Below are 18706 nucleotides of genomic sequence, written 5' to 3'. Positions count from 1 at the left end.
TACTGTAGCGTCGTTACTTGTAGCGTGCTACTTCCCAACACTGCAAATTTGTATATATGTATATATATATACTAGTGGCTTGTAGGGGCAATAGTCCCTATATTCTAGTAATTATTTTGTACAAATTATTAGTCTCATGGGTTACCCTACCTTGAATATAGATTTCTTTAAATATAGACAAATTCTCTTAGAAAAACACTTAGAGATAATGTCATCATCCAAATTGTAAAATGCTAATTCTATAACAAAATTCTCTCTGAAACAACACTTGTTGTATGGTATCCATTTTGGTCGATTCCTTGGTCTTTATTTGGTTCTAGTACTATTTTAAGATCATCTGGCCTCTTTACCTATCTAAAAGCAACATAAAGTTGACCATGGTTAAAACTGGGTTTTTCAAATGAATGCCAACTTTTGTGAAGGTTCGGTTGTGTGCCTTGCGCCATAATTTCACCAAATTAAATTGTGCAATGTACCACAATGAATGCGCCCATCGTTCATTGGTCCTACGCTGTGTAATGCAATCTCATTTAAAAGTGGTAATCTATAAACAGGAATAAATTCATGTTCATCCGATTCTCATTTATTCTTCTTCCATTAATATCGTGCCAAATCTGGTGCCTGTTGTTCTCATTTCGATGAACAATACCGATGCGTGGTAGCATTGAGTATACACTGGTGGTAGTCTTCCGACATTATACATTACGGTGCAAAAGAACAATCCATTGTAAAGTATTTAGTTTAAAAGTATCAAATTGTTTGTTCAAAAGATTTTATCTAAGTTCCACTTTGTGTTGTTTACTACTTCACTAACAATTTTACAATAACAAAATAATGCACATTCAGGTGTGGTTATAATTGCTTCAATTTATATAATCACAGCTGTGTTTCCACTAAATAAAAAGACATAAAATTAGATTCCCATGCTATTTAAATGTGAATTATTTTATTCTGTAACAACCTTTTGGTGCATAATTAAGAAAAATTAATAATTTTCCCCAAAATTTCATGCCCAGACCTTTAAAATGATACCTCTCCCAGCTTCCCACGGCCTCCCGTTCGCTCACAATTTCATTGTAAAATTTTGGGCTTACGGAATTAGATATATAGATAGAAATATTATATATATAGATTTATATATATATATATATATGTGTCCGTGATTTTTGTCCAGGGATTTTATTACTTTAGTTGTGAAGCAACTATCAAAGTCCATGTTGTGATTGTTTGGAACAATGCCAACTATCACAACATGGACTTTGATAGTTGCTTCACAACTAAAGTAATAAAATCCCTTCCAAAGGATGAATGCAACCCTTCCATGTTAAGAAGGCATTCCAGTATATAACCAATTCCAGAACTCCACCCAACCTTAACCTAACATAAACCTGTCCAAGCAGCTAGCTAAATACATAATAGGCCTAGTTTGTATATAAAATATTATATGTGTGTGTATATATAAAGTTGTGTACATAGTTGTAAATAGACTAATGAGATGTGGCAACCCTGCATAGTTCAGGGTGCATACCAACCGGGAAAACCGGGAGAACCGGGAAATAACCTTGAATTTGAAGGGACCTGGAAAAAACCGGGAAAAAGCCGGGATTTTTGGACCGATTCCGGGATTTTTATTTTTGCCCCAGTAGAAGATTGTAGTTGTAAAATGCGTCTTGCCGCGATTGCGGGCGACGACGATTACCATTTCGTGACCGCGGGAGACGACGATGACGTTTCCGTGACCGCGGGAGAGGACGATGACGTTGACACGGCCGCGGGAAATATTCATGATTTTACTGACATCGCGGGCGACGACGGTGACGTTTCTCGATAACTGCGACAGGCAATGATGATGTCTACACGGCCGCGGAAGATTTTCGTCATTTGCCGTGACCGCGAAAGACAACGATGATGATTTCTACACGGCCGCGTGATATGCTCATGATTTTGCCGTGATTGCGGCCGACGACGATGACGTTTCCGTGACCGCGGGAAACGACGATGACGTTTCCGTGACCGCGGGAAACGACGATGACGTTTCCGTGACCGCGGGAAACGACGATGACGTTTCCGTGACCGCGGGAAACGACGATGACGTTTCCGTGACCAGGGCCGGATTTAGCATTTTTGCGCCCCTAGGCCCAAATAATTTTCCGCCCCCTAGTCTGGTCACAGTTACTTTCCTTCAAACCTTTATTAAAAACTATATCATGCCCATAGGCCTAAGTTAATTGCTTGAATACCACTCCTCGTCGTAATCATTGCAAGTTTTTTTTTTTACAGCCTTAACAAAATGCCGATTTAAACACTTTTCGCAATTTTATGCCTTTAATAAATGCTCACGTTTGTGGCCGTGGGACTGAAACAAAAAACTCAACCCACCGAGCATTCCTGCAAAAAAACATTGAATTGATTCCAATTCCAGGCCCAAAAACATGAACTCCATACAGTACGTGATACCATAGATTAATCATACTGCTTTAGTTGATTTGTCATCGTTTTGGATTAGCCTAGCTGAAAACAATTCTTGTTATTTAAGGAGTATGTTTTATGTATGTTATTTGAACCTAGTTTATCCAAAATAAAACAATCTAATCATTAACAATGAATAGGTCGTCTCCTGTTTGTATTACAAGAAATTAAAACACACATCATAGAACTAACATTAAAATAACAAAAACAAAAATTCGTCCAAACTGACGTCCAGTGTCACCAAAATTAACTAGACATGAAAAAAATTTGAATTAACAATGCCATAATAAGTCGACTTGTGTTATATCTTTGACTATTAATACAATAGCATTATAGACTTCTGTATCCAATAGTCAATGGTTATATTTAATCTATGGTTGTACTGCATCTAGGTTATATTTCCAAAGCAAAACATAATATTCCGGCCAACCATACCGATCCTTAGGTCTGAGGAGAAAATGACAGCATTTATGGTGCTTTGGAGGATATTGATTTTTTCTAATATCTAATGCAAACTGAGATTAATATTTTTTTGTAAATTTTAAAGGTAAATTCATTGTTGTTTTAACATTCACAACATAATATATTAAATTTAATATTGCTATTATATATTTTAACTTGATCCTGCAGATTGTTGTAAACTAATCAAAAGATTAGTTAATAACTGTTTTGTGAGGTGAGGGTGTTAACAATGTCTAGCACGCATGCGCCCCTAATCACTGTGATCGGTAGTACCGAGTGGCAGTGCAGTGGCAATACGATGCGTACCCCTTGGGCGCTCGTCAACGTCAACATCCCTGCAGCTTACTCCCGTTTAACCAAGGTTCGTTACCAATTGTGTAACGAAATGATGCGTTATTCTGAAAAATAGTTTAAATTTCCTAACGATTATTTCTTTTTATGAACTTCAGAATCACAACTCTGTATTAAGCATATTTTTTATCAACTAAGACTATTTATTTTTATTTTTAGATATATAAAAAAAATCCTCTCAGCCGTGCGCCCTCTGGGACCTTGCGCCCATAGGCCCGGGCCTACCGGGCCTATTGGGAAATCCGGCCCTGTCCGTGACCGCGAAATCAACGATGATGTTTACACTGCCGCAGGAAATATTCATTATTTTGCCGAGATCGCGGTCGACGACGATGATGTAGACACGGCCGCGGGAAATATTCATGATTTTACCGAGATCGCGGACGACGACGATGACGTTTCCGTGACTGTGGGAAGCAATGATGATGTCTACACGGCTGCAGGAAATATTCATGATTTTGCTGAGACCGCGAAAGACGACGATGATTATGTCTATACGGCCGCAGATCAACACTGACCGCGGGAGACGACGATGATGTTTACACTGCCGCGGGAAATATTCATGATTTTGCCGAGATCGCGGACGACAACGATGACATTCCCATGACCCCGGGAGTCAATGATGGTGTCTACACGTCCTCGGAACATTTTCCTTATTTTGCCGAGATCGCGGAAGACGACAGTGATGACGTTTCCGTGACTGCGGGAGTCAATGATGATGTCCACACGGCCGCGATCGCGGAGATGACGATGATTACGTTTCCGTGATCGCGAGAGACGGCGATAATGTCTCCATCGATAATGTACCGCGGGAGATGTCCAGGATTTTTCTATGATAACGTAAGACTGTGATGACGTTTACGTCACTGTGGGAAGCGACCACACGACCTCAGGAAATATTCAGGATTTTGCCGCCGTAGATAATGTGTTCATAAAAAATTAAGATAATATTCAGGATTTTGCTGCTATCGAGAGAGACGATGTTTCCGGTAGCCTTAAGTAATGCTGATAATGAAAATTATTACTATAATAAGGATTATTACTTTTTCAACACTAGCTCACTGGACTTTGAAACAAATTTGATGTAAGTTTATATTGTGTTCTTAAGCTGCAAGTCTTAAATTGATTATAGTTTAAGTGGAACCAAACAGATACGCGGGAACCTGGAAAAACTTTGAAAAACCAGGAAAAAACCTGGAATTTCACTTTAATAAAATAGTATACACCCTGAGTTGACAACAGCCATCAGCCATGACAGCAGCCATCTTGTAATTTATAAACTCTCTCTACACTTGACAAAGTCCCTTAGGGGACGAAATATTGTGTGCAAAATATTTTTCTACTTGTTCTATGGCCTACCCACACTTTCAAGGTAAGCTAGCTGCTATCCTCCTTTTTCTACCATTTATATATTTTTAGGTCATTTTTACGTTTAAAACATTAAAACGAGTCTTATCTCTATTTCTGTCTTTCTGTAACACTCAAGATGGCATTTTACGCTATCTTCTCCAGGAAAACAAGAGTATAGAGGGTGGCCAAATTATTAGACTAGACATATGTACTGTAGTTTTATGCATTTTTGACTTAACTTAGAATTTGATTAGAAAACCTGTATAAACTAAAATAAAACTGCCTAATTTGGTATGGACTACAGTATAAAATCAATTTATATTATGCTTGAATGTTTTTGTATTGTTTTTGTATTGATTCTGATGGTATTGGCAGCACTGAATCAGCTGTTATTTCTTTTACAAAACATTCAAGAATAATATAAATTAGTTTTATACTGTAGTCCATACCAAATTAGGCAGTTTTATTTTAGTTTATACGTGTTTTCTAACCAAATTAAAAGTTAAGTCAAAAATGCATTAAACTACAGTACATATGTCTAGTCTAATAATTTGGCCACCCACTGTACCTATCAAGATCCAAGTCATTTTAATATATTTACTGGATTGGCGAGAGTGTCTTTAGCCATTAAAATATGGCCTCACTACTTCATAAATAAAATTACATATTCATCTATGAAATAACGAACAGCTGTTCGGATCAAGATTATTTTTTCTAGCTGTCACTTATATGTTTACAAATGTTGTTTACAAATACCGCAGCAATTTTCGATCACGTTTTGAAAGCAAATCCCAACCAAGTGAGATTTAAAACGTTTTTCTTACATAATGGGTTTAATAATCGCAAGTGCGATAATGCGTAATGAAAGTAAATAACTAGACATCATCCAGGTCAGGAACCAGAGATTCTTTGTGTAAAAAATTGTTCTTGAGTTTTGATAACCAGAAAGAAGACCTTAAATCAGTGTTGTATACGGCTGGGAATCTTAAATTTATTAATGATCGTCACCAATAGCTTAGGAACAAGGTTTCCACTCATTGACTGCGCTTCAATTGTGGTTGTGTAAAGTGTAAGTAAAAAATCACAACTGCAGTGGGTGATTGTAACAGAGGTTTACGGATGATGCTAAACTCGCTTTTCCAATGTGTCACTTTCTGTTCCTACCATTGGCTATATATATAGTCAATAGTTCCTACTCACCGTGTGATGCAATCGCTGGACCATACAGCCAACAGGCCCATATCCCATCTCTTGGGTACGTACGCCTACCCAATTATTCATAACAACCTTTTCGACGACGATAATTTTTCTCTAAAATTACAAACGTCCAAAACCCCAATGTTGTGTGATTTTTGTCACAATTCCTTCTAATGTTAATAGATATACCAATCATTGTTTAGGGAATTCGTAATATATTAAATATCAAAATGTTGTTTGTATAAGTTTGTTTTATTTTAAACTGACACTGATAAGTTTGCATTAAAGTTGTTTACAATTAAAGCAATTTATGGGAAATAACTTTGATTGCCGATAACTTTTTACGAGAAAATCCAAAACCAAGAGATCAATAACCTCGGGACTTGATTAACGCATATAATTGGTCGGATGTACTATAATTCTTAACTGTAAACGTTGGTTTTTGGTACTGGTTCTTTTCCTTAGAACCGTTGGTAGCAGCAAGAATCATTTTTACATTAGTTATTGTTGGTGTTGCACCTTATTTATTACAGGCGAATTCAATTTAATTGATGTCTTAACTGTATAAGTTTTGCTTTTTCTGTCTGGATTCAAAAATTTTAGTAAAAAATTTATTCAGCAAACCATCATGATTTGTTTAAACGCTTTACGTTGTTTATGTATCAATAGTTCGTGGTAATTTCAGTAATTTTATTATAAATTACCAATCTAAATCGTCTGTGTACTTCATTTCACATAGTAAGCCGTAATTTTTATAGCATTTCGGGTCATCTTCGGTCCAAGCAAATATAAATTGCTATGATTAAATTTGATGACATTAACAAAGATTTCAAATACTAAATTGTATGTACTTTGTTATCCTTAGAGCGTAGCAAATTCCCTAATTAAGTTCTGTATTTTTGTGTATGTCTGTTGGTAACGCATTAATGTCCTTATTTCTCAGTGTTTCACGGAAAGGACAAGAGCACCTTGATAGTGAAAATGTCAACCCAAATAAAGTGTTGAATTGTGAGGTTAAGGTAGTACCTTAAATACTTTTTAACTATTGTGGAAAGTAACTTTCAATTATAGGCCTACCTTAGGGCTATGCCTCATAGATCTATAAAGCATTTTTTTAGGTTAATCATTGGGTTTAACATATGGACCAACACGATCCGGGTGAAATTTAATTGTGAAGCATTGGTTTTGCCTTGAAACTGTCAGATACTGTATTTGCGAAGGTATATATATAGGCCTAATATCTGTTTTGCCAGCATATCTGAAAATATGCCAACCAAATGCTGTTCTTCATATAAGAATGTTTCAACTGACTATGATAAGATCCCCGTGCGTAGAACGGGCACACAGCTAATATATATATATATATATATATATATCTATATATATATATATATCTATATATATATATATATCTATATATATATATATATCTATATATATATATATATCTATATATATATATATATATACATTATTGAAAACTTAAGTACCCTTTGAAAACTCATTTGAAAAGGGAGTGTTGCACGACGTCCAAGTGCCACGACGTCCAATAATATTTTTCCAGTGCCACGACGTCCAAAACATAATTTTTGAGTTGTTGCACGACGTCCAAGTGCCACGACGTCCAAAAGTACAGTAACTGCCAAAAATATAGTCTTTCTACAAGCTTTAGACATCGTGGCACTTGGACGTCGTGAAACAGCGCACTGTAGAATTGTAAAGAAGTATCATTTGCACCACGTCCAAAGCCTCTGCCAGTTGCACGACGTCCAAGTGCTACGACGTCCAATCAATATTTCACTGTTGCACGACGTCCAAGTGCCACGACGTCCAAAGTGCCTGCACACTGTGAACACTGTTTGCCGACCTCAGTGCATACAGTTCGCATTGCAATTATTGAAGGCAACTAGGCCTAGTCAACTGTTTGAAAGTTGTCAACCGCTTCGTCTTCGATTAATGTTTAAATTATTCAATATTCAATGGTTCTAATTGAACTAATTATTGCGTTAGCTTAAATTTTTTATATGTAAAATAAATACTATGTCACTGTATAATGTAATGATGCAGTATTTCTGTTGTTATGATTGCATAATTGATTTCTACAAAATAGAGCTATGTCATAGAAACGAAATAAATAAATGACTACACTATTCACTATATTGTATGATTAATACAAAAAAATTAATCACTAGCCCAAAAGTAAATATGGTTGGTTTAATGTGAGTAGTGGTAGAATTCTAAGTACTGCAGTAGAATAGAATTGTCATACTATATCAATTGGTAGCAAATTTACTCGTAAGATAAAATGTATGCACAGTTTTATAACAGCTGTAAGACTTCCCATTTAAGTACCGGTATCATTGAAATTGTATAACTTCCATTGAACAGAAATGAGATAAGTAGATATTGATACACAGATATATGAATTTTCATACACTTATAATATGATAAATTCAAAAAAGTTTTATCCGTAAAATGTGCTAAATATTATGTAAACTATCAACTTTTTAAGCTATAATGATATTACTAATGGTTAAAAATGTATGATACTAATGAAAAATGATACTATGGTTAAAAATGTTTCCTGTGAAACAGTGGGAATAATTCGTTTTAAAAGAAATCATTCATCATGGATATAGGAAATAATTAAGATTCTATAATCATTGCCCTATCAACCTAGGCCCTTTTCCTGAGTGTTATGAGGTTTATGTTTTGATTTATTTTTGTGTAAACCGTAATATAATCCCCCTACCACAGCAAATCTGTAGACTGAATTTCCATTTGCCTGATTATATAATTTCACTAAAATATGTTAGAAAATTACCCTATTTTCCATATTTATTTATATTTTCCTATTTTTCCTATTTGTCGGTTTGAAACTATTGTGATAGCTTTTTGTTTACAGTGCAAACCATGGATGTATGGATGGACGGATGGATGTTTGTGACAAGCAAACGCGAAAAATACTAAACCGACAAGGTTGAAATTTGGTATGATGATAGATGACATCCCCGATTAACATATTCTTACATCAAAAATTCTCTCAGTCTCCGCCCCGGTGGCTCTGGCTCTGGACTTTCTCTAGTTAACCTTATGAGAATTCATATTAAAAGAAATTAAAGAATATTGTCAGCCGTTTCAACTGTACAAGTTGGTTCTATGATATTAAACAGCATTAAAAGTTATAAGGCTTGCCAAACAGGGTGCAGCACTATTATGTTGTTCGTTTGCATTAATGACCACAGCTAATTTGAACCAACTAGCAAAAAAAAGTTGTGGTACACAATGAGAACTTTACTTTTTTCCATGGTCTAGGTGCAGTGGTAGAACATCAGGACTTTGGTAGATGTGTGCTACACAATAGGATACCGTATAAATTAAAAGACCAGTTTTTTTTTTTTTTTTTAATCGTGTCCTCTCCTATAACTGCAATAAGCATTTATACTTATATGTCAACCCCGTACGAAGGACGGGTACTCTGCTAGTAACACAATAATACAAATACAGTATACTAATACAATAATACTGTAGGTTTCCGTAGTCTGTGGCCATAGGTTCATCTGAACTGTCAATCAATTCTGAGAAATTCACAGTTGTAAATTCTTACTAGTCTTTTTCTAAGATCACGTCGCACTCGCAATTAGTTCGCATGTTTTATCTAGGAAAGCAGGTATGCCCTAAGTCATAGCATTTGTAGGTTAAGTATAATAATAACAAACATGCTTATCGTAGGTTTGTAGGCATACTTGTTCAAGAATATGTCGTGGTAGGTTTTGTTTATAAATTTTATTTTTTAATTCTTGTCTAATGACGATATTGATTTGTATTAGTGCGAAAATGTTAATTTATTTGTCAAGGGCATGAGCGGCCCTCTGGTCTATGTATGTTACATGAAGCACAAGATGAAAAAGAATAAATTAAAGGAAGGTAAAAAACGGATCAGTTGCTGAAGGAAGGTTCAATCTCGGAAGGTCTAAAGACCTTCGACACACATTTTGCAGTTTGTACTGTACTTGATGCTGAGGATCCCATGAATCCTGTACAAAATTAAAAAAAAATGTTTCATTCAAACTACAAGTTAATTACTTTTCCGAGAACCAGCCTTTATCAGGACTTCCGCTCCCACGCTAGTTGGCAACATCAACTGTGCTATATGAAAACAATAAATCTTGAGTAAATATATTGTAATGTTGAATTTTGAGGTTGTGGTGTTCCTTCGTAAACACATTCAATTATAATCTAGGAATATGTAAATTTATTGTTATACGTTAACTTTATTGATATTCGATTCACTACAGTACTATTAAACCTATAACATTTTCAATTCATGTGCGTTGTATTTTAGAGTTGGGGAAACAAAAGAACCCTGTGTACAACTTATTTATATGATACTAGCTGTGTGCCCGTTCTACGCACGGGGATCTTAAAGTAGTCAGTTGAAACCTTCTTATATTAAGAAAAGCAGTTGGTTTGCATATTTTCAGATATGCTGGCAAAACTATTATATATAAACCTTTGCAAATACAGTATCTGACAGTTTCAAGCCAAAACAAATGCTTCGCAATTAAATGTCACCCGGATCGTGTTGGTCCATATGTTAAATCCAATGATTAAACTAAAAAAAACTTTATAGGCCTAGATCTATGAGGCATAGCCCTAAGGCCTATAGTTGAAAGTTACTTCCCACAATGGTTAAAGGTATTTATTTAAAGTACTACCTCAACCTCTCCATTTAACACTTTATTCGGGTTGACATTTTCATTATCAAGGTGCTCTTGTCCTTTTCGTGACACTGAGAAATAAGTACATAAATGCGTTACCAACAGACATACACACAAAAATACAGAACTTAATTAAGGAATTTGCTACGTTTTAAGCATAACAAAGTACATATAAAATTAGAATTTGAAATCTTTGTCAATGTCATCAAATTTTATCATAACAATTTATATTTGCTTGGACCGAAGATGACGCGAAATGCTGATGAAATGACGGATTACTTCATAAAATGAAGTACTATAGACAATTTAGATTGGTAATTTAACCTATAATAAAAATTACCAAAATAGGCCATGAACTATTGATACATAAACAACGTAAATCGTAAACAATTCATAATGGTTTGCTAAAAAAATGTTTTACTTAAATGAGTTATCATTTTCTTAGCATAAACTAACATTTTGGAATCCAGACAGAAAAAGCAAAACTTATACAGTTAAGACATAAATTAAATTGAATAAGGCTGTAATACCACTGTATAAATAAGGTGCAACACCAACGATAACTAATTTGTAAATTACAGTGATGTGTTGGTACGTAAAAATGATTCTTGCTGCTACCAACGGTTCTAAGGGCAAAAAACCAGTACCAAAAACCAACGTTTACAGTTAAGAATTACGTCCGACAAATAAAATGCGTTAATCAAGTCCCAAGGTTATTGATTTCTTGGTTTTGGATTTTTTCGTGAAAAGTTATCGGCAATCAAAATTATTTCCCATTAATTGCTTTATTCGTAAACAACTTTTAATGTAAACTTATTGGCGTCAGTTTGAAAAAAAAAAACAACCTTATAAAAACAACTGTTTGTTATTTAATAGATTACGCAGGCCTATTATCTAAACAATGATTGGTATATCTTTTAACATTAGAATTAAATGTGACCAAAATCACGCAATGCTGGGTTTTTGGACGTTTGTAATTTTATTTCTTAAGTAGGGAGGCCGTGTATTCTAGGGAAAAGTGCCGGTATCAAGGATCGTCGTCGAAAAGGTTGTTATGAATAATTGGGTAGGCGTAAGTACCCAAGAGATGGGCTATGGGCCTATTGGCTGTATCGTCCAGCGATTGCATCATACGGTGAATAGGAACAGAAAGTGACACATTGGAAAAGCGAGTTTAGCATCATCCATAAACCGTAAACCTCTGTTACAATCACCCACTGCAGTTGTGATTTTTTGCTTTACACTTTACACTTTACACAACCACCATTGAAGCGCCGTCAATGAGTTAGTAAGCTATTGGCGACGATCATTAATAAATTCAAGTTTCCCAGCCCTATACAACACTGATTTAAGGTTATCAAAACTCAAGAACAATTTTATACACAAAGAATCTCTGGTTCCTAACCTGGATGATGTTATTAAATTTCATTTACGGTTACACTATATTATTCCACTTGCGATTAATTAAATCCGTTATATAAGACAACGATTTTAATCTCACTTGGATGGGCTTTGCCTTGAAAACGTGATCGGAAATGGTTGTGGTATTTGTAAACATATCAGTGACAGCGAGAAAAAATATCTTGATCCGAACAGCTGTTCGTTATTTCATAGATCATTATGTGATACAAATTGGAAGAAAACTTGACAAAAATCGCACAAAACTGCATTTTTGAACGTCCGTAATGTTATTTACTAATTATTGAGGCCATATTTTAATGGCTAAAGACACTCTCGCCAATCCAGTGAATACATTAAAATGACTTGGATCTTGATAGGTACTCTCGTTTTCCTGGAGAAGATTGTGTAAAATGCCATCTTGAGTGTTACAGAAAGACAGAAAGACAGACAGACAGACAGAAATTTAGATGAGACTTGTTTCGGCTTCTTTGAGTATAAAACGTAAAAATAACCTACAAATGAATGATTAAGAGCAATGTACAGACAAAACTCTAATTTTATTTATATAGATTCTCATTGGTTGCAATTTAATAAGTGGTGTAGCAAAACACAAACACAAAATTTATTGAAATGAAATTAAGTCAATGTTAAGTGAATACTATTAATAAACATATTTACGACATAAAGACATTGAAGCCTAAAAAACCGTTCGAAAAGGCATTCTATTCTTTATACTAGTAAAAATTAAAATGAGGGGATAAAAAATAGTTTTCAAAGACCATGTTGATCAATGTACATTCATCTAGTCTTGAAAAAATAAGTAGGCTATTTAAAAGCAGACTCCAAACATAATGAAGTTGATCGGTTGTTTACAAAATGTCATCATTTTTCAAACCATGTAAACCTTATAGTTTTCCAACGGTTGCCTTGTTTATTTTTTTCTTTTTATGTTTTTTTTTACTTTATCATGTTTCAATTAATGGTTCAAATATTCATAGTATATATATTTCTGAACAAGAACATATACCCATGTATATATAACTAATAAACGTTCCATAAGCATTTTACACGAGAGAACACTATTCGGCAAGTAGCCGGTCATCATGAAGGAGCTTGGACGTCGTGCAACAGCGCTGAGCTATATTGGACGTCGTGCAACAGTCAAATATTTATTGGACGTCGTGGCACTTGGACGTCGTGCAACTGGCAGTGACTTTGGACGTCGTGCAACACTCCCGCAAATGTTACTTTTTTACAATTATATAGTGCGCTGTTTCACGACGTCCAAGTGCCACGACGTCCAAAGCTTGTAGAAAGACTATATTTTTGGCAGTTACTGTACTTTTGGACGTCGTGGCACTTGGACGTCGTGCAACAACTCAAAAATTATGTTTTGGACGTCGTGGCACTGAATAAATATTATTGGACGTCGTGGCACTTGGACGTCGTGCAATGCATCCTTTGAAAAGGGTACTTAGTTTTTAATAATGTATTTATATATCAACATAAGAGCTCTAATCACCGTAATATCCATAATATATATACATATATAACATTTTGAACGGATGGTGTTTTTGGCCTCTAGGCACATCAAAATGAAAAAGTAAGGCCTCTTTTATGCACGGCGTTTTCCGTCGGGCGGAATCTATTAGAATCTATCGGGCTTTCCGTCGGTGAGTGTTTTAACATGGGATCAAATGGGACCCTTTTATGCACGACGGAATCTCCGTCGCATTTCAGAATTCCGTCGGAGGCCTTAGACTCCGCCGAGTTTCGGCGTTTCGTGGAGCGTGTTTTTACATAGGTTCAAATGGAACCCTTTTATGCAACTGCATTTTCCGTCGGGCGGAATGTAGTGCTGCCAACCTACCCCACGCTCTGTCATCTACAGTATTGAAATCACCTACGGTAATCATTGTAAATAGAATATCATTATTCATTGTAATTGATTGAAGAGTACAAATAAAGTGATGTAATTAGGGAAAAAATTACTGCATGAGAATTAATTACATTTTTGTTTAAATCCGCGGAATAATACAAACTTACTGTTTCGTAGGAACTTCTCAAACTTTTCCCCATCATTTCGCAGCAACCCATATAGGTTTGTGAAAGCCCCATCCACCCTACGACTGTCATTAACCGGGTGTACAGCCCATCTCCTTCGCCGTCGTCTATTTCTCTTCATGTACAAATAAGTGTACTGTACACCAATACACAAGGATCCATCTTGGGTCACTGACGATGGCAAAATGAACGAAGCTGGTAGCACTGACCACCCCCACCACGGGCATCAGCGGATTCCGCTCGGCGGAGAAACTGCATAAAAGGAACATCGATTTCGCCCGACGATTTCGCCCGACCGAAAACGCCGTGCATAAAAGAGGCCTAAATCGGCCACGGACCTAGGTCTTTACTTTACCACCTACGATAATTGCTACTTCCCCTTAGGGAAATTCAGTAAAAATGGTATCGGTATCGAGAATTGGTTTTTTAGGCATCGGTACCGGGGATCGATAAATTTTTGGTATCGACACATCACTAAAAAAAAACTAGACACCCTGGATATAGTTGCACGGCTTCAATTTAATGCAATTTTTATTGGTTCGGTTTTTGTTTGATCACTTATTAGTTTTTTGTTATCAATTCTCCTTTTTTATTTTCTCTTTTAAATTGATAAAATATTTGAAGGATAAAAACCCACTTATATTTTTAGCCTTAGCCATACTAATGATAATTTTCGATGTGTTAAGTTTATTTTTGGTGGTGGTAGTTTTTTTTTTTTTTTTTTTTTTTTTTTTTTGCAGGGACTATTGCTAGAACCCCTTCTCACTATAAACTTATGATACAAGTGTATTAGTTTATACATTTTAAAACTAACAACCCCCTTTAGGAATAACCCTGCATAGGCTAGGTTTGCCTGTACATAAGCTTTATGAATTGATACGTTTTTTAGGAGATTAGGGTTCCTTTCTTTCATTCTCAAAATATTATTATCTTCACCCATGATCACGGCAAAATTATTGCATAACCACCAGTAAACTAAAACCGACAACCTACTTTAAAAACCAACCCATCCCAGATTCTAATTATTAGGCCTACCTAAATAATTTTAATTACATATGCATATATTTACAGTGCGAGTCAGAAGATCAACCTGATGTTTGTGGACATACAGAAGATGACTGTGTTTGTACTGTAGACAAGCCTAATCCTAAGAATATTGACCGCCAGAAGGTATATGACACTTCTTCAATTTGTAACATTTTTACTCGTTTATGTTTCAAAATATGTGAAAAATCTTTGAAAAATATCTTACCTGCTGTTGGGTAAAATGTGTATTATTTTAAGCAAAGTTCCCTCCTGGGACGTATCTTTTACTGTAGATCTGTAGATACTGTGGTAAGATTTATTTGCCATTGAACTGTCTTTTTTTAATTTTATGGTCCAAAATCAATTGTTTTACATACACAGGAAGTTTACTAAAAATATTTTAGAGTGCCATTCATAACTTGATTTTACCTACAAATAAAAAATAGTAAAGGAAATTTGTTTTAAATTTGTAGTTTAAAAAAAGACACATAGTTCCAATTTCCACTTTTAGGAAAACAAATTGTACGACTGTTGTTTTTTTAACTTAAGGCTGTTTTTGCGTATAGCTCCCTAGTTCATGTGTATACCGGTATGAGGCATCTCCCTGTTTAGTGACATCATTGGTGAAGAGAATTGCTCCAATTGTAGCACTGTAGCTGATGTGTACGCTTAGCTGTGTGTCTGTCTAGTAAATGTTTTAAATTATTAAGTCTTCCCCCGCATGTGAGATAAGGTCTTTAGTAAGTAAGGTAATCTTGACATATTTTTAAAACTGTCCATGACATATTTTATGTTATGGTCATTATGAATCCAAACAGAATGGTACAACCCAAATTGCTGTAAAATATACAGTTCACAATCGTCGGTATGACTCCGCGGTCACGACACGTTCATCAGCATGACTCCGCGGTCACGGGGTGACCGTCGGTATGACTCGCGGTCACGGCGTGATCGTCGGTATGACTCCGCGGTCATGGCGCGATCGTCGTTATGACTCCGCGGTCACGGCACGATCATCGTTATGACTCCGCGGTCATGGGGTGCTCGTCGGTATGACTCGCAATTACGGCATGATCGTCGGTATGACTCCGCGGTCACGGGGGGATCGTTGGTATGACTTGCGGTCATGGCATGATAGTCGGTATGACTCGCGATAACGGCATGATCGTCAGTATGACTCCGCGGTCACGGGACGATCGTTGGTATGACTCCACGGTCTCGGCGGGAACATCGGTAGGACTCCGCGGTCACGGCGCAATCTTCGAATTGACTTCGCCTCCTGCGTTCGCGGAACATCTCTCGCGATAGCGGCAAAATCGCCGACGATCGCACTAAATCCCGGCCCTAAAAATTCCCGAACCAAATGTTATCCCGTCTCGAATATCGGGAATATTTTTTTCCCGAAAATTTCCCGAAATTTCGGGACCCAACCATCCCTATTAAGTACTGGTTAGTGCTAAATTTTATAATTAAATTTGTGTTTTCCAAACAAAATATTTTATTTAAGTTACACTAAACTCCCAATGGACCGTACTTGCATTATCCGCGTTGCGGCTTAACAGGGTTACATTAAAGGAAATTCTAATAAAATGCAGACAGACAGTCATAATTAGCAACACGAGTCAATGTTTTTAAACTGTAAGTCATTGTTTTTTAAACTGCAGGGTCTTTTTCTCAGAAAGAAGTGCAGCAGGATGTAAAAAACTGTATATCACTGTCTCCAGCAGGCCTTCGGGTGTCAATGACCCTCCCCTCTTATACCTCCCATTTGCAATGCAATACTCCTATTGCAGACAAAATTGTGTAACGAAACAAGAAATTAGAGTAAAAAAAAGATATTTCTCTGTTCAAAAACAGAAAACTGCCACAGATTATTTTCAAGGAAATTAATTCACGGTAGTTTGTCTTGTAAATTATATTTTATTTGATCTTAAAGACTACATCTTCTTTGTATTTACGTTTGTCATTGGGTTCAAATACTTGTCATTGTAAATTCCTGTCAAATACAACATTCAGTTATGTTTTAATGCAATATAATTATGTTAGGTACCTTAATTTAATACTGTCTTTTATTTTAATGCCAATTCCTATTCAATAGTATTTTGCGGATTATCCACGATTTTACGTATCTGGTAAGCCTCAACCCTCCTTTATCCCGGTTTATCAGTAGGCCTACCTAGTTGAGTGTATAGCTTAAACCTTTATTCCAAAAGTATATTGTTTCATAGATGATTTTTTTCAGCTGCAAGTTCTGGATCGGAAGATGAAAGGATCACCGACTTGTTCATGTGCAGATTGTGTAAAAAACAAAAAAAGTGCAGTGAAAGTGACTAATAGTGTAACAAAGAGTAAATCAAAATGTGCTGGGCAAGCAGAGAACCTAGAATTCCCAGCGATAGTCAGCACAGAGAAAAACAAAAACTTAAACTCATTAAGTCCATGTGAATCTTGTGTAAATGCCCAGGTATGTTATCTATCTCTCTAATAAGTTTTCTTAAAGTTTAAGTTTGTGAGGAATCAACTCTACTCACATCCAAGTTGCTTAATAGAAATCCACGGAAAGTAAATAACCTATCATTTGGCAAGGTTCCTAGACCTTCAAGTCCACTGGACTTTTTTGTGTGGCTATGTGGATTACATGGTCTACTCATCTTCAGTGAACGATAATCAGGAAATTCACAACCAGATAATAAATGCAGATGTACTAGTCAGAGGAACGTTGTATTTTAAAGTTACTGTTGACGCCACGTGCTAAAAAACTTGGCTGTGTATCAGGGAAAACGGAGGACATTTTGGAAAAAAAATGTAATTGGTATCAAGAAGTAGAAGACAGCTATTCAAACTTGTTTAGTACTGTGTGTTAATAAACTTTAACACTTTAACTTTAAAGTATTTCTGGGGGGTTAACAATTAATTTAGTAATGAAAGATCATTTGGCTGAGTTATTTTCCATTAGCATTTGTTTAAGCACTACAATCAATTATCTACCCTGTGAGGTTATATTATCCAATAATAAGAAGTTTAACACATGCAATTTTTTTGGGAACGGGGGTTTATGGGGTAAAAATAGGTTTTTTTCATTTTTGACCCTAAAAACACCAAATTTCACTATTTCTTTTCAAACCATTTTGTAGAGCTAAAAAAAACAAATAACTTAGTATATTGAAGCATCATTGTGCGCCTAATGGTTACGGAGAAAATTCTAAAAAATTGTAAATTTAAAATTCCTATGTTATTCTTATGGAGAATATGTCAACTGTTGTAATTTGCTTGTTAATGAACATATTTTGATCGAATTTGGAAAATACATTCATTTTTTACTAAACTGTTTATATGTTTTACAACAAAAAACACTTTTTTACCCTCCCTGTTATAGCAAACCTAAGTACTCGTTAAACTAATTCTATTTAAATAATTTATAATTAAAAAAAAAACTTTTCAATCAAAACGTTTTTTAACGCACTAAAAAGTAGAAAATAATTTATAAATATGTGGAGAGTATACTTGTAAGCTTTAAATCGAAAAACGTATTTACAAATACCTTCACCTATTGAACTAATATATTATTATCAATTGCATGCACCCCACGTTTTTCGTTTTAAATCTTACAAGTATTTATTCTCTCCACATATTTATAAATTATTTTCTACTTTTTAGTTTATAAT

General features: G+C 35.5%; 1 protein-coding gene across 1 annotated transcript in view; it reads left to right on the top strand.

The window, feature by feature from the left end:
* Positions 1 to 18706, top strand: part of LOC129004931 (gametogenetin-binding protein 2-like) — a 98773-nt gene that overhangs the window by 65745 nt on the left and 14322 nt on the right. The window contains exons 8-9 of the mRNA XM_054433644.1: positions 15087 to 15185; positions 17284 to 17505. Coding sequence (XP_054289619.1) covers positions 15087 to 15185; positions 17284 to 17505 — 321 coding nt within the window. The remainder of the gene's footprint in view (positions 1 to 15086; positions 15186 to 17283; positions 17506 to 18706) is intronic.

This window comes from Macrosteles quadrilineatus, unplaced genomic scaffold (assembly GCF_028750875.1).
Source record: "Macrosteles quadrilineatus isolate MER2022 unplaced genomic scaffold, UCM_ALF_1.0 Scaffold_13__1_contigs__length_4303367, whole genome shotgun sequence".
Lineage (NCBI taxonomy): Eukaryota > Metazoa > Arthropoda > Insecta > Hemiptera > Cicadellidae > Macrosteles > Macrosteles quadrilineatus.
The sequence above is the reverse complement of the archived record's forward strand: the minus strand, read 5'-3'. Positions and strand labels throughout refer to the sequence as shown.